Source organism: Asterias rubens, chromosome 6, assembly GCF_902459465.1.
Source record: "Asterias rubens chromosome 6, eAstRub1.3, whole genome shotgun sequence".
NCBI classification, from domain to species: domain Eukaryota; kingdom Metazoa; phylum Echinodermata; class Asteroidea; order Forcipulatida; family Asteriidae; genus Asterias; species Asterias rubens.
In genome coordinates this window covers 11,622,330-11,645,128 of record NC_047067.1, presented here as the reverse complement: position 1 = coordinate 11,645,128, position 22,799 = coordinate 11,622,330, and the positions used below count along the sequence as shown (strand labels likewise).

The following is a 22,799-nucleotide window of genomic DNA, read 5'->3' as shown; positions in this document are numbered from 1 at the left end:
TTTTAAATCCAGTAAATATAGTATGACATTTACATGTATATGCCTGTAATACAATTACCACTTTTATGGTTCAGTAATCCATCACTTCAGACTGACCATCCTTTGTCATCACCAGTTACTCTTATTGTTTGGCAGCCGCCCAACCGTTTAAAAGTTGTTAACTTTGATTGGCTATTATTTTTTCGCTATTTATGGCTACGTTCCCTTAAAAGCAGTGAACACTATTGGTAATAACTCAAAATAATTATTAGCATAAAACCTTACTTGGTAACGAGTGATGGGGAGAGGTTGTTAGTATAAAAGATTGCGAGAAACGGCTCCCTCTGAAGTGGAGTACTTTTCGAGAAAGAAGCAATTTTCCACAAATTTAATTTCGAGTGCTCAGATTTAGAATTTGAGGTCTCGAAATCAAGCATCTGAAAGCACACAACTTTGTGTGACAATAGTATTTTTTTCTGTCATTATTATCTCGCAACTTCAATGACCGATGGATCAGCTCAAATGTTCACAGGTTTGTTATTTTATGCATATGTTGAGATACAGCAAGTGAGAAGACTGGTCTTTGACAATTACCAATAGTGTCCATGGCTTTAATCCTTTGCTCCTCTTTTTGGTATAATTGGATATGTTTGTGTTTGTACCTTTTTATGCCGCTGAAGAAGGTCCAGTTGGATCGAAAGTTATACAGCCCTACTTAGGTTATATACAAGTTACATGGATTTGTGTATAGGAACCGAAACATGGAAGTCCCAGTCAAGTTCAGAACCTTCAAGTGTGGAATTCTTTCACCAAAATGTGAATGATTAATCATCCCTGACATGTTATACCAAATTGTTTTTTGTACAAACTTGTAGTTTCTGGTTGCAGGGTCCTATAGTATGAGTGACATTGAGAAGATCAATAAATATGATGTATTTCGTTTCCTGATGTATCAGTTGACATTTTACGGTATTTAAATATCAGTTTTAAAGATCCTGGACACTATTTGTAATTGTCAAAGACCAGTCTCCTCACTTTGTGTATCTCAACATAATGCATAAAATAACAAACCTGTGAAAATTTGAGCTCAATTGGTCGTCGAAGTTGCGAGATAAAAATGGAAGAAAAAACACTGTGTCACCGTTTCAGATGCTTGATTTCGAGACCTCAAACTCTAAATCTGAGGTCTCGAAATCAGATTTGAGGAACTTACAATTCTTTCTTGAAAACTATGTCACTTCAGAGGGAGCCGTTTCTTACAATGTTTTACTCTCCACCTTTCCCCATTACTCGTTACCATGTAAAGTTTTGTGCTTATAATTATTTTGAGTAATTACCAATAGTGTCCACTGCCTTTAATTGGCAAAAATATAAATCAAACCCATGCGACACCCATAAACGAAGCAGGCAGGGACGCTTAACACGTATTCCTTTTTTTTTTTACTTCGCCTTGGGCATTTGGACGGCAATAAAGAAGGGAATTGTATTGTTCAAGTAGTGATGCCTGCTGTGCCCCGCGCCTAAACGTATTACTTTTTGTAGGCAGTAGGCCTACATTTGATCACTGTTTAATTAATTGAGAGCGCATATTTGCAGACACGTCTTGGGGGGGGGGGGCAGCGAGGGAATATAATCATAAATTAACAGAGACACGACGAAAATCTGCGAAATATAAATAAAGGTGACAAGATGATTGGAAATAAGCCGATTGTATAAATTGCATGATGGAAACGTTCCACCCGCATCGTTGACCAAACATTAACATAAATGTGTTAGTTAATAATTAACCTCTATATACTCTAGGCATACTATTGCAACTTCACAAAACGTGTCCCGAAACGAAAACGTGCAAATATCACGTCTAAAAGGAGTTGTTGGTTTTTTTTTGTAGGGGGGGGGGTAGACTTGATTAAGTCCCAATCCCATGTCATTGCCCAAAAAACTGTTGTTTTATGATCCTCTGCATTTCCTAACCTGTTCCGCACGCGACCACAATTTTGACTGTGGGGCATGGGGCATGCTATTGACCCCTTGCACGCGTACACGCGGCGCCAATGCCACGCTCACCATGTTGGTGGGCAGTTAGGTTTACGTGCATTAACGCTGCGTCGCCTAAAATGCACACTTTACTGCATAACGCGCAGCATAGAGTTATATATTAAACGCACAGAGAAATTGCCCACCAGTATGGCGCATTCAAGTTTTTCTGCTGATGACGTCAGGTGAAATGGGTCAATACGGATTGTTTGCTAGTTTGCGCGATATGCTATTACGGGGACCTCTCGCACGAGAACGGGACTGGAATCAAGTCTAGGGGGGGGGGCTTTTGGTGAGTGCTTGAGATTCTACATTTATGCTGTTATCATTGGACTTCAACTCCACACGTCTGTTTGAATGATATCATGTGAATGTGTTTACACGACGCAAACGCAGACTGTGTTTGTTTTCCCGCCCGTTTCTTGTTAAAGGCACCGGGAACCAGTGGTAATTGTCACAGACTAGTTTTCCCATTATAGGCTATGCATCAAATAACAAATCTGTGAAAATTTGGGCTCAATTGGTCATCGAAGTTGCAGGTGAATAATGAAAGACAACAGCACCATTGTTGAATAAATTTTCGTCATTTTCGTCCTTTCAGATGCCTAATAAAGGCTTCTATCTGAGTGAGAAAATACCTCTTTTCTCAAAAACTGTGTTACTCATTCAGAGTGAGTCGTTTCTCACAATGCTTTTACTCTGAACAGCTGCTCTCCATTGCTCGTTACTCTGAGAACGTTTTTACGCTAACAAATGTTTTGAGTATTTACCAATAATGTCCAGTGGGTTTAAAAGACCATCTAAACATTATACAATATTTTAATTTATCGAATTTGTCCTCTGTGGACTGTAATTGCATCTGTGTGATTTATTTGGCTAAAATTACTGATAAAATTATTATTCAATCGAAAAGCAATACGTTTTATCATAGTAATTACATGCACAATGGCTTCAACTAAATCTACAAGCGACAGAATTTACAGTCGCTTTCACACCACACATTTCCGATTTGAAGTGGATGTTTTACTCCCTTGTTTGAGACCACCCTTTTCTCCGGTGAGGGTACAGTGTATGTTGAAGACACCTTAATTTAAGAAATCGGTGGGACAGCTAAGAGACCCATTGTCAAGACTACCAACCAATAAATTTAGCTCCGAAATGCATGGTTTTCCAACGAACTATTTTCTACTTTCAATTTTACATGAAGTTTGTGAAACATGTTTACCAATTTCTAAAAAAAAAATAATAAAACAAACTTGAAACCGAGGGAAGGTGTACAAAATTTTGAGTTAAACACAATGTTAATATTTGAAGGAATTTCTTACTTTTATTTTTTTAGCAAGTCTTTTTTAAAACACGTTAACCACTAAATTCGCGTCATTATTATTGTTATTTGCCTGAGGCCCAATCCGCGTGGGGGATTGAGAAGATCGCCCCGCAAAATTGTAATAAATTAGGAAAATGTTTTCTGCCTTGTCCTAATACCCATTCGTACAGATCCAATCATCGACTGTTGGTTCGTTTGCTTGAAACTCTTTGTGCCATATAAATTACATTTGGTGTCCAGCGTGTATTTATTGAAACAGCTGAAGTTTTGTCGTTGTTTTCACATGCCTTTTACATGTTAAGGGGTATTTTAAAGACAATGGACACCTTTGGTAATTATCAAAGACCGGCATTCCCGCTTGGTGTATCCCAAAATTATGCATAAAATAACAAGTCTGTGAAAATTTGGACTCATTTGGTATTCTGTAAGTTGTCAGAGAATAATCAAAGAAAAATAGCTTTGTGTGCTTTCAGATGCTTAAAATAAAAATAAAAACAATACATGTACAAAGTTTGTTTTATCTGAAAGTTTGTCAGCGGTTCACTTGGAAAGAATATCCTTATTGGCACAGATACAAAAAAGTGAAGAAAGAAAACATTTTGTTGTTGTTATTTCCTTGTTTTGATAATCGCGATGTCGTTGCCTGTCACCGACAAGTGTCACAATACTTTGATTAATTTTTAACAGATTGGCATTTAACGATCCATCAATTGCGTGGCCGTGTTTACTTATTTACTGTTACCATGGAACCTCGTGTGACCACAAAACACGGTATCCAGAATAAGAGATTGGTATTTTTTTAAGGGTTGCCCTCAAATGAACCCCCGTCTCTCTCCTTGTCGGAGGCACCCTTTTCTTTCCGGACTTGTATGACTGTCGGTCGACGCCCGTTGGCATAAAGGTGGCTGTCATTCAAAACAAATAACAGTGTTTATTCTAAGTAAAAAGCACACGCCTTACAAAAGACAAACAAATGTTTCCGGATGTTGTAGTAGACAACACGGGTGTAGGCTGCACACTGTCCTAGGCACTTGACACAGTTGTTCATTACTCAAAATAGTTTTCAAACTTGCTTAGTAACGAGTATGATGGAGAGCTGTTGATAGTACAAATCATTGTGAGAAACGGCTCCCTTTGATGTGACGAAGTTTTTTTAGAAAGTGGTTATTTCTCATTCAATCAGACGTCTTCAGGCCTGAAGCCATTTTAGGAATTTGAAAACACACAAATCTGTGCAACAAGGGTGTTTGTTCTTTTATTATTGTCTTGCAACTTCAAGACCAAAACTTGAGTCCATATTTTCACAGATTTGTTATTGTTGGAATACACCTAGTGAGAATATTGGTCTGAAGATGAAGAGAAAAATGTCTTTAAGAAAGGGGTAAATTTCTCAGGCAAACATTATTAAGTTTATGAATATTTAGTTCTAAAAGAACCCGTTTTGCCAGGAACTTTGCCACAGTTTGGCTTTACAGGGCAGTGGACACTATTGGTAATTAGTCAAAATAATTACTAGCATAAAAACTTTCTTGGTGACGAATAATGTGGAGAGGTTGATAGTATAACACATTGTGAGAAACGGTTCCCTCTGAAGTGCCATAGTTATCGAGACTGAATGAATAGTTATCGAGAAAGAAGTAATTTTCCACGAATTTGATTTCGAGACATTGGGTTTCGAACTTGAGGTCTCGAAATCAACCATCTAAACGCACACAACTTCGTGTGATAAGGGTGTTTTTTCTTTTATTCTTATCTCGCAAGTTCGATGACCGATTGAGCTTAAATTTTCACAGGTTTGTTATTGTATATGCATATGTTGAGATACACCAACTGTAAAGGCTAGTCTTTGACAATTACCAATAGTGTCCACTGCTTTTAAGCTGAAAAAACTTATTACGGCAGAAAAGATTGCTTCACAACAATTATTTTCTGATGAGCCTTATAATGTATTCCTGTATTGCAACCATGAGTAGGCTATCCACTCATCATGTAAATCATTTACGATGAAATAAATGATTAGCAAAAATCATTGCAATTTATCTAAACTTTCCCTAATTTTATTTTCCCTTGTTTAGGTATGGATTAACCCGTGTAAGAATCACGAACAAAATGAAAATTTGATTGATTTTGCTTATTTAATTTCTATAATAATAATGTGTTATGCACTGATGCTTTATAGCAATTCCATCTGGGCCCATGAGCTCTTACAAGGGATAATTCAAACAAACTCTTGTATGGTTAAATAGTAACCGGTTGCCTTAACAACGCAATCGAATAATATTATGTTCACAGTGCGAGTAAAGTGTAGCCATTTTGCCGTTTTCAATGTTTGGGTGTGGTCACCAGTTTTTAGATTGGACTCTAAACTGTTTCTCTGATTAAACTCAAAAGGCTGCTGTATACGGTGGCATTTTGTGTTGTCACTTCAAAACGACATTTCTGTGTGAGCGGGAAACTGTTTTTTGTTTACACTGGCGCATCGACATTGCAGGAAAATGTTTGTGGAATCTTGTTTTCGCAGTTGGTGTGTATTGGTTTTATTGTCTGTTTGCATCTGCAGTGCCGCGTCTGGCGGAGGTAAGCAGTAAATGTTAAATTTAACGTATTTATTTATGTCTTATTTATTTCACTATAATTTAAAGACAGTGGACACTATTGGTAATTGTCAATAGTCTTCACAGTTGGTGTATCTTAACATATGCATAATAACACACCTGTGGAAATTTGAGCTCGATCGGTCGTCGAAGTTGCGAGAAAAAAAATGAAAGAAAAAAACACCCTTGTCACACGAAGTTGAGTGTTTTCCATAGAGCTATATATATTGACTAGAGCGCTAACACCCCGTTATACACGCACTAAGGTTTTGAAGCCGTGTGGGCGCATCCATGTTTATGTACAAACCAATACAAAAGCTTGACATTTTGTACGGCAATTGTACGGCTATTTGCATGATCGTGCGTCTGTTCTTTTTTATGTGCCATCGAAGCAAAAAATGCAGCAAATGTGAACGCACAATCTGCTGATCAGCGCACAAACTGCGAGCATCATGTGCGTCATGATTAAAAGGCGCGTTTACCTTTTTTTTTGTACGGCAACCAAGTCGAAGTTACGGTTTTCGTAGCGCGGACGTACGCGAGTGGACAGCTGCGTACGTATACGCACACGCAGAATGTAAAATAATCGCGGCAATGTGTGTTCTCTTAAAATTCCGAGTTCACGCAACACATCAAACATGTCTGCGCCCAGGGTGGCTTCAAAACGCAGAGCAAGTTAGCGCTCTAGTCAATATTATAGCTCTATGGTGTTTTCTGATGCTTGATTTCGAGACCTCAAATTCTAAACTTGAGGTCTCGAAATCAAATTCGTGGAAAATTACTTCTTTCTCGAAAACTACGTTACTTCCAGAGGGAGCTGTTTCTCACAATGGTCTATACTATCGACCTATCCCCATTACTCGGAAGCAAGAAAGGTTTTATGATGATAATTGTTTTGAGTAATTACCAATAGTGTCCACTGCCTTTAATTCATCCATTATTTTGTTTTAACTTCAGACCTATTAGGCCTAGCTCAGGGGCCTAGTCCTTCTATGTTGTATACACAGACAATCTTAACTCAATTTCTGTTAGGCTTACGGTAAATTTAATCCGCAAAGAAAAGATTAGAAATCTGCAGTTATTTTTATTTTGCACGTGCACTCTTTGACAAAAAATTTGTTGCCGTTGGACCCCTGTAATGTGTTTTCTTTTCCTAAGTATCTGTGTCATTTGTTGTCCGTCTTCTCCTTTTTAGACACAGTCTGTGGACCCCACCCACTCTTCAGATTATTCAACTAAAAGAACCAAGTCTAGAATTATTTTATATGTTTTCCATTAATTTCAAACAAGCTTCATATTTTGTACGTTCCTTTAAAAAAAAAAAAAAAATTGTTATTACATTATTTTTTGCATTATGAATCACGAACGGCCGACGGAGAGGGCGGCACACCCCAAAGCGAAAACACTCTTGGTGGCGTGGGCTATCCGATGGTAGCAAAACGTTGGGTCCGGTTATATTTGAAGAACTGTCCGAACACGCGTTTGAGCTCAGCTGTGTTTTTACACTTTTGGGAACATTTTGTGGTAAGTAACTATACGTGACTGAATTGTGTGAAGTTGTGTTCCAACTGTCCGTCCGAAATTGGTCCGAACTTGCCGGAAGGGGCGAAGGGCACTCGGTCGGTCATCATGTGTGTGTCTTTCCTCGCCTTCCACCTCTGGGACTCCGGTTTGAGTCCCACTGAGGGTATTCGGCCGGATAAGAATTTGGAAGGTTCAAGTTTTTTACTTGCATGATGCATGGAGGTAGTGTACCTCCATACATGATGTGGCATCCTCAGCAATTGCCTTGCCCTTGCATGTATGCTGGTTGCTGATTCTGACTCTTTTTATAAATAAAATAATCTTTTCGATCTTATAAATCGTACAGGCAGGATGCGATTTTTTTAGAAGGTCTTCTGTCATGATCCGGGATGTAACGCGCGTCTGTAGAGTAATGACGCTGGTTTTCTTGACCATTCTGCTGCATTATTTTGTAATCTTAAATCGGTAAAATTTAATGCTCTTTATCATTTTTTAATTTAGGTAAATTTATGGAAAAGTTTCCGTATGGCGCCACCACTTTTTCATTCGAAATAAAATAATATAGTATCTAATTTACCTGATTGATATATCCCTTTTTGTAAAAATGAGTGAAAAAGTGGTGGCGCCATACGGAAAGTTATCCAAATTTATGTACATAAGTACATGAGTAGTGCATCATTACAATGGTGACAGTGATGAGACCGATGTTAAAAGCGGAGCCATTAACAGCTCAACAAGGTGGGCTAAGTGCATACCACCTTGTTTTACTCTTGTTTTAGCATTCATTCATGCTAAATTCGAAGCACTTCCGTCCTTGTTGTCCCTTGTCTTTGTCTTTAAGAGTCTTATTATTATGTAGGTTAGGGTACAAAAGCTAAGGCTTCACATATCCTAAGTTTTGCCCTACTGAATTGTAACTGTTTATAACTGTTACTATTATGAAACATGTATTTTGTCGTGTGAAGGCAATACCAAAATAAATGTTTTCTTTATTGAATTGAATTGAATTTCATCATATGGATTCATTTCACATGACGCAAATTTGCGATTTTATTATAACATCGATTAAATTTTGCAAGCTAAAACCATTTAGAAATTTTGTATGAAATGGGCTAAAGACCAATTTATTCACATAGCACCATTAATAAGGGAATAAAAGGGTAGCGACTAGTCTTTCACGGCCGTTTATAAACCAGCAGGGTGGAATTGCTGTGTGATAAAGGTAATTCAACCCTGCAAGGTTTTAAACGTCCGTGAAAGAACTAGTAGCTACCTTTTATTTTTCATTCATAAATACCTTTTTGGTTAAAAGGCGTAATAAAGTAAGAAACTCTGTAAAACTTTACATATTTTCATAAACCATAAGCTTCAGATCGATGGGCCATCTGGGTCATGCGAAAATAGTGAAAAAACAATTACACATTTTTCCATGACATTGATTAAAAAACTTAAACCGCTCATTGAGCAATCTCCAAACAGGAAACTAGTATTATAATTTATTTCTCATCAAATTTTACACTTTAGACAGAAATATTTAAATGGTTGTTTTCTACCATCATTATCATTTGACTGTGTAAGTTTAGTGTAAATCTGTGATCTTGGACAGGTTTTTCTTACCAACTCTGTAATGTACCTTTTAAGGACATAAGTGTCTTGACCTGGACTCGAACCCTCAAGCTGCTGTTTAGAAACACCAGAGCTTGAGTCCGATCTGCTTAACTGCTTGGCCGCACACACTTCAGATCGCTCCACACTCAAGATTTGTTGGTTTCTGAACTTTATGTTTTCCTTTGTAGATCTAGTGTTCGATGCAGACCCATGTGTCGTAGAAGTTAACGTCCAACCAGATGCAAATAAGAATGAAGCCAGGGCATTCTGGATCTTCCCCACAGCTACAGATGTAAACGATAACCCAGCTGCAGTGTCATGCGATCAGCCCAACGGAGGTATATTCAGTGGAGGGAAGACAACTGTAACCTGCACTGCCACAGATGTGACTGACCAAACAGAAACGTGTTCTTTTGATGTAAAAGTGTGTAAGTAGGCCTAATTAGGTAATTACTCCCAAAAAAATTGTTTGCATAAAAACCTACTTGGTAACAAGCAACGGAGAGCTGTAATAAAACATTGTGAACATTGCTCCCTCTGAAGTAACATAGTTTTTGAGAAAGAAGTTACGTACTTCCCACTTAAAGACAATAGACACTATTGGTAATTGTCAAAATCCAGTCTTCTCACTTGGTGTATCTCAACATATGCATAAAATTACAAACCTGTGAAAATTTGAGCTCGATCGGTCGTCGGAGTTGTGAGATAACTATGAAAGAAAAAAACACCCTTGTCACACAAAGTTGTGTCCTTTCAGATGCTTGATTTCGAGACCTCAAGTTCTAAACTTGAGGTCTCGAAATCAAATTCGTGGAAAATTACTTCTATCTCCAAAACTATGTCACTTCAGAGGGAGCCGTTTCTCACAACGTTTTTATACTTTCAACCTCTCCCCATTATTAGTTACCAGGTAAGTTTTTATGCCAACAGTTATTTTGAGTAATTACCAATAGTGTCCACTGCCTTTTAATATTAGAATTGAATTTGAGACCTCAGCTGAGGTGTCGTATTCAAGCATTTGAAAGCACACAATTTGTGTGACAAGGGTGTCTTTTCTTCCGTTATTCTCTCGCAACTTCGACAACCATTTGAGTTCAATATTTAATGCATGTGTAGAGAGATACACCATGTGAGAAGACTAGTTTTTTAACAATTACCAAAGGATATCCAGTGCCTTTAAGCGAAACCCTTCCCTTCCAAATGGTTCGTATTTTGTTGCATTTTGCAGTCAACCCAAGTCCTATTCTCTATTGCATTGGGTTACAAACACCATGGTACACAGATCCCCGACTTGTACAGTCCCCAGCAAGCTTCAATACATTTTGTTGCATTAAGATCTTTGGTACACAAATTTATATACCTTGTATGCATATTTTTTGCAGCCTTGTTTTTTAGCAGAGAAAATGTTAAACTGGATTCACACTTAAGCTTGCCTTATCATTTGAGTCTCTCATGTATCTTTCTTGGTCAAACACCTGTGTTGCCATACTTTCATTTGGCATACGAAAATTGGTAAACAAAATGTTCATGTGGATTTCATATTATAAGCAGTTTTTGTTTAAAAAGTTGTCAGGACATGATTATGATGACGATTGAAACTTTGCATGCCATGCCTGTCAGCCAATGAGGTATCTTCATTTGACCTCACCAGTGAGGGCAATGCTATTTGAGGTTTTTTGTGACAAGAGGGTCTTCTTGAAAACTAGACAACGTGGAATAAAATTTTCTCTGTAATAAGTCATTTGACATTTCAACCTCTCGCTAATCAACATAAATGAGTTTTGTTTTGAATATTTTGTTGCAGATCCTACATTTAGCACAGGCTGTCCAAACAATACGATATTAGAGACGGGAGGTACTTGGGGCTTCAACACACCCATTGCTGTTGGCTCCGATGACACCAATCCTGAAGTGACTTGCAAGCCCCCGACTGGATCAACGTTTACCGATCCCGCTACTGAAGTAACGTGTACTGCAATGGATTCTCTTTTGATTGATCAGCAAGTCTCTTGCGTCTTCACAGTATCAGTCGGTTCAAGTAAGAATTGTTTGTTTTTGTGACTTGTGGCTGGTTTGGGGACAATGCCCCAAAACTGTTATTCATAATACAGGCCTGATGCTTCACAGAGGCAACAAAGGCGATTGCCTCATTGCCCCCTGGTCATTGCCTTGGTGCCCTTGAAATTCTGTAGAATTTTAAAATTTCATAATAATAATAACAATAATAATAAGACATTTGTAAAGCGCCTAATGCAAAAGCCTCTAAGCGCATAAAAGAAACAATAAAATAAATAATTAGAGACAGATACAAGATACAAATAGGAAAATTACAAAAAAGAAGCTTTAAACAAATGAGTTTTCAACTGGGACTTAAAACAATGTAAAGAATTACCATGGAGGAAATGCATTGGTACCCTTGCCCTTTCAAAAATAAAGCATAAAGGACTTAAAAGATTGGGGTCCTTTTTGTAACACAAAACACAATGTTCACAGATTGGCATTAAATTTACATGGTTTGAAGATAATGATGGTAGAAAGGTTACCATAAAATATTACTTGCTAGATTTTGAGAAAAGTGCGTGAAACCATGTCACCGAATTTACATGCTAAAATAATTTTCTTAACACCGTACTGGCGTTAAAGACACTGGACACCTATGGTAATTGTCAAAGACCAGTCTTCTCACTTGGTATATCTCAACATAATGCATAAAATAACAAACCTGTGAAAATTTGAGCTCAATCGGTCATCGAAGTTGCGAGATAATAATGAAAGGAAAAAACACCCTGGTCACACAAAGTTGTGTGCTTTCAGATGCTTGATTTCGAGACCTCAAATTCTAAATCTGAGGTTTCAAAGTTAAATTTGTGGAAAATTACTTTTTTCTTGAAAACTCCGCTTCAGAGGGAGCCGTTTCAGAGGGAAGCAGAGTATACTGTTTCAAACGTTGTGACCACACCAGCTCTTTTTTAGAGCCAACACCGATCGACACAAAAGAGACTTACACATGCAAAATTACTATATCCTTATAGTTGCTTCCTCATTATTATCTCTGCCCGTGCAACGGCAGAGATATTGTCCTTGTGGTGGATATTCTTCTTCTTCTTCTTCTCCTTCTTCTTCTTCTTCAGCTTGCATTTGCAAAACCGTGGCCACATATTGGGCTTGGGCTTAGGCTCCGTCAGTTATTTAGAAAACATGTGCTTTTCTAACGGGGCTTCAAACAGGCAGACGAAGCCCAAGCCGAAGCCCAAGTGACATCCCAAGCTAAAGCCGCGGTTTCGTAAAAAACGGAACCAAAAATTCCAACCTCGTACCTAAAGCTTGTAAGCCGATCAGAATTGCAACGTAAAAATATAACGAGGTTGTTTTAGTCACGTGATGAGTGAATCCTCTACGCTGCGCTGCGAGACGATCACCACCGAAGCTTTTCCCCACGTTATTGCAATGGGGGATTTTCCGGTCGCAGTGTGACCTGCACCGTGAACGTTAAAAACACTCTGCCGTGGTCTGGAGCTTATTCACGGCATACGGGTTCGGTGAAAACCCGGAGAGCCAACGGATGTTAACCGTGCTAACTGTGTATGGTTGTTAGTTACATGAGCTTTAGTTTGAGTGAGGAAACTTCGCAATCGTCACCGTTAATCCATAAGTCAATAGTCATTCAATAACGGAGCATTTTTATAGAAAAATTGTTTTAAATTAGCTTATTAGCTTTTACAAATTATTCTTTTCACAGTGCATCTTAAGAAAAGGTTTTGAATGTTTTTGGAATTTATGTGAGATTCATTACCTTGCCAAATGTCTTTGCAATGAAATATGTTGTAAAACAACTGCATGATACTGTTGGTAACAGTACCAAACTTAAGTGTTTCTTAGTAAAAGTTGGACACTTGATATTAATAGTGTTATCACTTGTCCATGTAATAATAGGCAGCTGACTTTTACCTAATCAAAAAGGTACGGTGGCCCAAAAGGACATCGCATAACTGTAAACTTGTCGGCATACGTATGCCGTGAAAATATTTGGGAATATGTGCGCATGCTTACGTATGCGCTTGCGTATGGTGGGATTTCGTTAAGATATTCGCGAGTAACGTATGCGAATATGTTTGAGTTGTCGAAAATTTTATTATACTTTGTCGCATATGTTTAATTAAAATTTCTAATATATATCTGTGGATTTTTAGCATCCAGTCTGATCGCGACATCATACTTATTCGCGAATAATTTCTTGACACCGCATACGTATGCGCAAACATTTGCGAATAAATTTGTGACATCGCAAACGTATGCAATCAAAAAGGTACGGTGGCCCAAAAGCACATCGCATAACTGTAAACTTGTCGGCATACGTACATGTATGTCGTGAAAATATTTGGGAATATGTGCGCATGCTTACGTATGCGCTTGCGTATGGTCGGATTTCGTATCAAACTAGCTCTGTTAAAACACGTCGCCCTCATAACAAATACCTTATGTACCCACTAAACAAACCCCAAAAATTGTATACTGGTATATTTTAATATGTATCTCAATTTTAAACAAAACTTTTCCCTGATAAGACAAGAATTAACATAATTTTGTTTCATCCATCTGTGGCAAGGACCTACCTCGAATTCAAAGAATCTATCTCGACATAAAGAAAATGTGTGAACTTGAAAAAAAAATGTAATAAAGTTACTATTTTCCGAACTCTTGACTTATTTTCATGTAGTTATTCTATTGATGGTTGTGTGTACTTTCATATAAATATATTGCTATTGTTACACGCTGTGCCTGCCGGAGTTATAAGCTTCATGTTACAGATTGTTCTGTATCACCCCCAAAACACACACAATTTTCATTTCTCCAAGTGCAACATAAACCATGCAGAATATTATGCTCCACCCCCCGCCGGGCAGAGATACCCGTATTTGCTCAAATACAGCTACCGTGCTTTCTAGTGTATTCTGTTTTCTTCTTTTGCAGTTCCAACATTCAACACTCCTGGTTCCTGTGACGCTCCTGGTATCATTAACGTACAGCCGGATACAGGAAAAAACACAGCTTCTGGTATTACTTGGATCAAGCCAGCATCAACTGACTCCACTGTGTCCTGTGAACCAGACCCTGATACGGCAGCATTTCCAGGGGGTGTTACTAATGTAACTTGTACAGCAACAAATGATGTAACCCCAACTCTCTTCAGTGCTTGTGAATTCGCTGTGCATGTTTGTAAGTGTTTTTTGGGTACTTCAAAACACAATGTCCACAGATTTACATTAAACTTACACCGTTTGAAGACAATGATAGTACAAAGCTTACCTTAAAGACACTGGACACTATTGGTAATTGTCAAAGACTAGCCCTCACAGTTGGTGTATCTCAACATGTGCATAAAATAACTAACCTGTGAAAATTTGAGCTCAATTGGTCATCAAAGTTGCGAGATAGCTATATGAAAGAAAAACCCTTGTCACACGAAGTTGTGTGCTTTCAGATGCTTGATTTCTCAAAATTCTAGTTCTGAGGTATAAAAATCAAATTCATGGAAAATTACTTCTTTTTTGAAAACTACATCACTTCAGAGTAAGCCGTTTCTCACAGTGTTTTATACTATCAACAGCTCCCCATTACTCCTTACCAAATAAGGTTTTATGCTAATAATTATTTTGAGTAGTTACCAATAGTGTCCACTGCCCTTCTTTCTAAAAGCTTAGGGGCCATTCTGAATAGTCTACTCTGTGTTAAAAAAATTGATTAATGATTTTAATGATTTTTGTTTTGACCCACCCCACCCACCCATCCCAAATTTTTAACAGTGAAAAGCTATAATCTGTACGATGAAGAACAAAGGAATTCCTCACATGAACCAGATATTTTAGGTAAAAGACCTCTCTTGGGTGAAGAGCTGAGAAGCGTTTAAGGAAAGTGAAGCATCTCGCGCAAACACACGAGGTTCATGCCTGGGATTTAAACCTACACTCTGATGACTTTCCCACTAGATCTTGAATTCAATGCTCTTAACCACTCGGCCATGACACAATTCTCCATTCTCAATTCTAATGGAGAATAGGTGAAGAGGCTCTCCTCTTTCTTCAGAGGAGTTAAATAGGCTGGAAAGAAAGTACTGAAAGTGGGGGAAAAAATGTTGTTAATGTTTTCTTTCTTAGATCCTACGCTATTAGCATGCCCGGCTGATATCATAATTCCGGCAGCAGCACCTCAAGATTTTGAAGCACCTACTGCGAACGCTGACTCAAATGAAGCACCAAAAGTAGCGACTTGTGACCCGGTTTCTGGAACAAATTTTTCTATCCCTTCTACTGTCGTTAATTGTAAGGCTACAGATTCAGTTTTCACTGGTCAGGAAGCGTCTTGTTCATTCACGATAAGCGTAGGAGCAAGTAAGTATTATGAGCAAGGCCAAATTTTAACAAGCTGCTTAACAGCCAATGTTGTTCTTACTTAGCAAGTTTGTATTTCATAAGGCTGACTGTAAGCGCATGAAAAGGCTTCATTCCAGAGCAAACTGTATGAAAATGAGTGACATAACTATGCAAAACCATAGTGAATGCACAAGCTGGTGGTCTAACTTTCTTGCTTACCTGTGAAGTAGGCTTATCCTTAAAGACACTGGACACTATTGGTAAATCTCCAAATAATTGTAAGCGTAAAAACTTACTTGGTGACTTGCAATGGACAGCTGTTGATAGTATAACACATTGTGAGAAACGGCTCCCTCTGAAGTAATGTAGTAACTTCTCACTCAAATATTTAGATTGATTTTGAAACTTCAGTTGAGGTCTTGAATTCAAGCATCTGAAAGCACATAACTTGTGCGACAAGGGTGTTTTTGTCTTTCACTATTTTCTTGCAATTTTGCTGACCAATTCAGCCCAAAATGTCACAGATTTGTTTTTTTATGCCTATGTCGAGATTTACACCAAGTGAATACTGGTCTTTGACAATTACTGAAGGTGTCCACAAAAAGTTGCTTGAGGGAAATTCCACGGTAACGGAAGGACGTTTTGATTAGTTAAATTAGTTTCATCAAGCAAATGTCACAGTTCCTTTCATTAATGACTGCCTTCAAAATGGCTCCCTCTTTTTGGCTGAAAAACTTTTAGTTAATAAAATATGAATATTAATAAGGTCGGTAATGGTCCTTCCATTACCGACCTTGCTTATACTCATATTTTATTTGTCCTTCCATTACCGACCTTATTAATATTCATATTTTATAAACTAAAAGTTTTTCAGCCAAAAAGAGGGAGCCATTTTGAAGGCAGTCATTGATAAAAGAAACTGTGACATTATTTTGCTTGATGAAACTAATTAAACTGTTAATGGTATCCATGATTTAATTGTTGTTTAATGAGTCAAAACGTCCTTCCGTTACTGTGGAATTGCCCTTGAGTAACGCTGTGAAATTGCCCCCTAGTTTGCCAAAATTAGGTTGTAAATATAGGATTCGAACTGCCTTTCGCTTCTGGGAAATCTTTGTGGTGTAGTTGGTATGACACTGCTCAAATCAAATCTCACCCGAGTAATATTCCTGTGATCTTTATTTTGTATTATTATTATTTTTTTTTTTTTTGGGGGGGGGAGTACTGAGTATAAAGTCCTTACTCTCATCGGTGCAAAAACATTTTTTTTAATCCTTGATGCAAATTTAATATCTGTTATACCAACATTACCTGACACAAGACTGAGTTGCTCTGTTTTGTTACTTTTTAGAACCAGTATTCGATGCACCAGGTTCATGTGTCGCTCCATTTATCATTGATGTGTCACCGGATGACGACAAAACTACAGCCTCTGGCTTTACCTGGGATAAGCCATCCGCAACTGGAGCCACTGTGAGCTGTGAGCCTGACCCTGACTCTGCAATATTTCAAGGGGGTGACACCAATGTGACCTGTACAGCAACGGATGACACCACCCCAACACTCATTGAAACTTGTGAACTTACTGTTCGAGTCTGTAAGTTGGTGTTTTTTATGCTCCTTTCATGAACTCAGTTTTAAAGGAGACTTTTGAGACGCTGGCGGTAGCAGACGTAACAGTCCTTATTTGACCATGAGCCAAAATTTGAGAATACTGGTCTTTGACAATTTAACATGGGTGTCATGTGTAGGCCTTGGCGATTAGTGAATTTAGTGCTCGACAAGTTGTACTTTAAAAATTGTCATGACTTCGACACTAGTTTTCAAAAGTTGGATTGCGGCATATTGTTTGACGCAGGTGCAACATAGCGAAATTCACACTGAAAAGATTGCAGGATTGGGTTATACTGATGTCTGATTGTGTTTCCTAGGTAAATTATGTTGTCGTGAAAAGTCGAGTGCGACACAATTGGTTAACCAAGCAGGATCGCGACTACTTTTGTATGTAGTCGTGGGGGCACGATTAACCGAGTAGTTGAAAAACGGTAGTCGCGACTTGACTAAACAGTTGCGGCTTCGACACGAGTCACACTAGTTGCCCATGGCTTACTCCAGTGCCTCTAAGCTATTGCATGGCTATAATTCTCTCAAATAAGATGCCTATTGCGTGTAGATAAAGAAGCATATTCATTTGCATTTGTAATATGGTCTGGTTAACATCGTTGTTTTGATTCGAATGAAGAATTGATTTTGCAATTGTAACAGTATTTTACTTCAAAATTTGCTTTTTTTCAAATTCCATATCAAATCAACATTTATTTCCATACAAACATATACAAATACAAACAATAAGATTTTACAAAACTGAAAGTGTATGGAGGCATGACCCATGGAAGCAAAGCTTGTGCGTTTGCATTCTGACTTATATTAACAACTTGCTCTACTGGAATACCAGTAGGTCTATAATAAACCCAGGAATAGGTCTAATACTTTGCAGGGAAAAAAATGAGCGCTTTGATATGCCTTTAGTGGTGTGATAAAGTGCTATCTTAGAACCTAGTGTTAGTATTATTATTATTATTATTATAAAATGCCTTTTCAATTCTTTCCCTTAATATTTTGTCGTTACAGTTCCAGCCTTTGAAGACAACGAGTGTGTCAGTGACTTAATAAGGCAACCAGGTGTTGGTGGAATAAGTGCCAAGGTTGCCTGGCTTCTCCCTAAGGCCACACTCAAGAACGGGGATCCAGCAACTGTGGCTTGCATTCCAGAATCTGGGAGTTCCTTCAGCGGTTTGGAAACAGACGTGGTCTGCACGGCTTCAGAAGCTGATGTCGATGTGTCCACGTGTTCATTTAAAGTCAGCATTCGTAAGTGCAGCTTCGTTTATAGATGGAATGCTTTACCATGTAATTTGGTGCTTTCTACACCCTTATTAAGTATGTAATTTGCTGTAAGCACATAACTCTGCAGTAAGCAGAACCATGAAGTTAGGCCCTGCCCTTATCTGAAAAAGACGGTGTAATGATCCTCTTATTCAATGAGCACACGAAAAGGATGTATGTACTTTTCAAGTGTTTTTGGCCAAACTCCAAAATTCTTTAACCCTTTGGTTGGATACCATAATTCTGGCAGCAGCAACTCAAGATTTTGAAAGCGGTCGCTAGCGATTACCAAAAACACGTAACATTAGACTTTGATAAACGTTCATAGCATAAACAAATACAACACCCATATCTACACCCTCATTCGGTTGTTTAGAGCGATTGTTGAGCTTGATGTGATGTTCTACTACAGGGGGTGCTGTTGAAAATTTGGGGAAAAACACGGTTGAACTCAAAAAAAAAAAAATTAATATTTTGTTATATTAATCTGTGCAAGGGTTAATTGAGCTTTCCCAGTTTGTGCAACCTCCAGATTAATGTGCCGGTGTCTCAGGAAAATTTCTCCGCCGGAGATTCGATCCGCCTCATGTGAAATTTACATGGGCTGTACCTAGGAGGAGGATTTTTCAAAAGAGGGCGCTATCTGAAGAAGTTTGTTCACAGTTCGTCAATGGTCATATTGGGGGACAGAATCTCCTGCCACACTGGCGCTCTACCAACCTTTTTCACTCTTTTTTTTTAGAGCCAAGTTTCATCCAGGGCTGCCCCGAAGATACGCTTGTAGTTGCAGACAGTAATGGAGAACAAGTGGTACCCTGGGAACCACCTACAGGGAATACTGACAGCACCGGGGAACCAGCCAACGTCACGTGCAACTATGCCGGTTGGACTTTCAACCAAACTGAAACTTTGGTGAAGTGTGTGGCAACGGATGCTTTGAGCTCCCTCACAGCCGAGTGTTCATTCAAAGTGATTCTAGGTGAGTATTCATCTACATGTACATCTATGTGGGGTCTCATCGAAGCCTGTTCAGCGTCTCGATGAGTATTGTGGCGTAATTGATTCATCAGGGCATGTCCTGCGGTTAAGCGCACCGACTCAAGTTCCCTTGTTTCCGATCAGCAAAGTGTTCGTTTGAGTCGTGATTTACTGAACTCTTGTGTCCATATGAGCAAGTTACTTAAAGGGAAAGTACACGTTTGGTAATTACTCAAAACAAGTATTAACTTAAAAACCGAACTTGGTAACAAGCATTGGAGAGCTGTTGATAGTATAAAACATTGTGGGAAATGTCTCCCTCTGAATTAACATACTTTTTTTTTAAGAGGTAATTTCTCGCTAAAATATTAAAAGACTTCTAGCTAGAAGTCTTTTAGTCCTATCTGAAACCACACAAATTCATCTAACAAGGTAGTTTGTCTTTCTTCATTTTCTCCCAACTCCGATGACCAATTGAGTTCAAATTTTCACAGGTTTGTTATATTTTATGCATATGTTGAGATACATTAAAGGCACTGGACACTATTAATAACTACTCAGAATATTTGCATTATACAAACCTAATTGGTATTTAAAAAAACGAGCAATGAAAAGCTGTTGTAGTTTAAAACATTATGAGAGACGGCTCCCACTGAGGTACTGTAGTTTTTAAGAAAAAGGTAATGCCTCAATAAAATATTAAATGACTTCAGGACTGAAGCATTTTTGTTATATTATGCGTTTAAAACCACACAAATTTGTGCAAAAAGGGTGGGTTTTTTTTTCTTTCATCATTCACTTGCATATTCGATGACCAATTGAGTCTTAATTTTCACAGATTTGTTATTTTTGTTCATATGTTGGGATACACCAAGTGAGAGCACTGGTCTTTGACAGTTCAAGTAGGCCTGGGTGATTAGTGAATTTACTACTTGACCCAGTCGCCCCTCAAATTGACTTTGACACTAGTGGTCACTTATTTTTAATTCCTAAGTTGCATTGTGACAAAGTGTTTACTGCAGGCGCAATATAGCAAAAGTCACGCTGAAAGAATTGAAATTGTGTCACTGATGTCTGATTGTGTTTCGTCAGTGATTTTTTTATTACCAATTTGCCTTCTATTGAATTTCAAATTTTAAATTTATGTAAAATTGTTGTAATTCAGCCTTTGTGCTGCAAGGACAGTTTTTTTAATAAACCATTTTATATATCTATCTATATCTATCTATCTATGTTGTCCATGTCTTTAATGGCTCTCTGTGTCTTTTACTAGATTCCACGGCACCAAGTTTTACTGATGGCTGTCCCAATGATGTCTCCATTAATGTCACCTCGACTGGCTCAAACATGGCTGCTCATACCTGGGAGATGCCAGAGGCCACTGATGATTACACTCCCCCAACACAAATCAAAGTGTCATGTGTTCCAGCCAGTAACTCAACGTTCCTCTTCGGGGAAACTACAGTATTGTGTTTTGCCATTGATTCCGTGGGCAATACTGGATCTTGTAGCTTCACTGTTAGTGTAATAGGTAAGTGGTGTAAACAGGCTAATGCTAGCAGTCTACCTATTCTGCCAGTACCTTTGTTTGGTGGGGTGCCTGTCACATGTGCCTCTCTCGAGTTCACTTAGCTCTTCGCATGAGCAAACTATATGGCATTGAAAAAGGTCAACAAACCGTCATGATTACGCATGAACATTGCTCTTCAAAATCCAATCAAGTAACAGTATTGTAACCTATGCATATCAGTTAGGATGATTAACACATACTTTTGAACTCTTTCATTTGTTATCAATCGCATAGAACCTTAAAAATACTAATGAGTTATAATTGGGTCTCAGAATTCATCACTGCAATAACCTATCTTTCTGAAAAATTGTATATACTCAGCGCCTTGAGTACCTTGTTTGGTAGATACGTGCGCTATATAAGACTTCGATATTAGTTAAGTGGTAATTTCATAATAAAAAAAAAAAAAACATACAGTACACCCTAAAACATATACTTGGTTACATACAATTGGTTTCTGACACCAATAGGAGTAGCGAAACTGAGGTATTTATGAATAAGATTTGGTTCACCAGCTCAAAAAGCGTCTCTCTGCATCAAAATTAAAAGTCCTTTTCCTGGTAACATTTTTATTCTATCAAACTTGTGCTCATATTAGTGTTATCACAAAGAGTTAGGACTATAGTCCTAACTTAGGACTAGTCCTAGGAGATATACAAAAATTGCATGGATAGTCCTAAGTTAGGACGAGTAACTGGTCCTAACTTGAGATAAAACTAGTCCTAACTCTTTGTGAAATCCACCCAAGGTTAGTTGTATTTTTTTTGTAATGACTGTTTCATTTGATTCTAGGCACAGTAGAATGTACTCCTGAATGCAATGCCACATCCTCAACGTGCACGCTAAGCAATAAAGGAGAGTCTGAGTGCATCTGCAACGAGGGATACACACCGAGTGACGATCAATGTACAAGTAAGTTTCTTCATTCACATCTCGGGTGACTGCCTAGCCCCTGTTTTTTTATTTTTATTTTTTTATTTTTTTATATGCAAGTCGCCTGACACACAAGGCCTGAAAGCCACTTCAAGGTGTGGGCTACAATTTTTTTTTCCAGAGGCCGTTGCCACCTACTTCTAGGGCTGAAACAGGGTTAACCCCTTTACAGTCCATACGAATGTAGGCTTGGGTATCATCAATTCGAAGCCTGGCCGATAGAGCAGAAAGCACTATCTACCCAATTTAAAATGGTGAATCCGAGAGAGATATACTAATATCATAACATTTAAAAATAGATTTAGTTATGTTTGCATCTTTTCTGTTCTGTAAAGCTGGCCTCAAGTCAACTTTGCATCAACAAAAAACAGTCAGTGATACTGACTTTTCAGGATCACACTGAGCCTGAGCTATTAAGACAACCAGGAACTTTTCAGTCGGAGATTATTTACGAACTGAGCGCAAAGCCCGGTTCATACTTCATGCGAATGTGAAGCGAATTTGATGTGAATTTGACGTCACGACCCTCCTTTCGCAGCGATATTCGCAAGTGAGTAGAGCAGAGTCCAACTGCTGCGAATTATTCATTGCGAATCTGTGACGTCATTGTTCGCTTCACATTCGCATGAAGTATGAACAGGGCTTAACTGAAACTAAAACAGCTGCCGCTTGAAAAAATAAACGGTCGCAAGAGTAGAACAATTTCAACTTGTATGACGTAATTCGGACAGTCGGGAACCAATCGCAGGCGCACGATTACTCAGTATTTGTGACGACGGTTTGTTGCGGGCACAAGAAAATCGTAGGTCGACCTGAGGCCAGCTTAAGGCATCCCTCCTCAAGCTTTGCTTTTGGGAATTTGCCCCCATATCACTTTCTCTTTAAGTTCTTGTTTATTTGATGGCCATTCTGTATGCCTCTTTTGTTAGTTTACTTAATATAATTGTCTATTTCCTGTATGCACTTTCGTCTTTCTGTGATATGGAAATGAA

At 38.3% G+C, this 22,799-nt stretch overlaps 1 protein-coding gene across 1 annotated transcript in view; it reads left to right on the top strand.

The window, feature by feature from the left end:
• The first annotated feature begins 4,086 nt into the window (after positions 1-4,086).
• LOC117291354 (hyalin-like) overlaps positions 4,087-22,799 on the top strand; it is a 28,187-nt gene continuing 9,474 nt past the window's right edge. Inside the window, exons 1-12 of the mRNA XM_033773003.1 lie at positions 4,087-4,134; positions 5,904-5,920; positions 7,316-7,461; positions 9,258-9,497; positions 10,874-11,107; positions 14,041-14,286; positions 15,225-15,458; positions 16,792-17,037; positions 18,072-18,311; positions 19,069-19,305; positions 20,578-20,835; positions 21,667-21,786. Coding sequence (XP_033628894.1) covers positions 4,087-4,134; positions 5,904-5,920; positions 7,316-7,461; positions 9,258-9,497; positions 10,874-11,107; positions 14,041-14,286; positions 15,225-15,458; positions 16,792-17,037; positions 18,072-18,311; positions 19,069-19,305; positions 20,578-20,835; positions 21,667-21,786 — 2,266 coding nt within the window. The remainder of the gene's footprint in view (positions 4,135-5,903; positions 5,921-7,315; positions 7,462-9,257; positions 9,498-10,873; positions 11,108-14,040; positions 14,287-15,224; positions 15,459-16,791; positions 17,038-18,071; positions 18,312-19,068; positions 19,306-20,577; positions 20,836-21,666; positions 21,787-22,799) is intronic.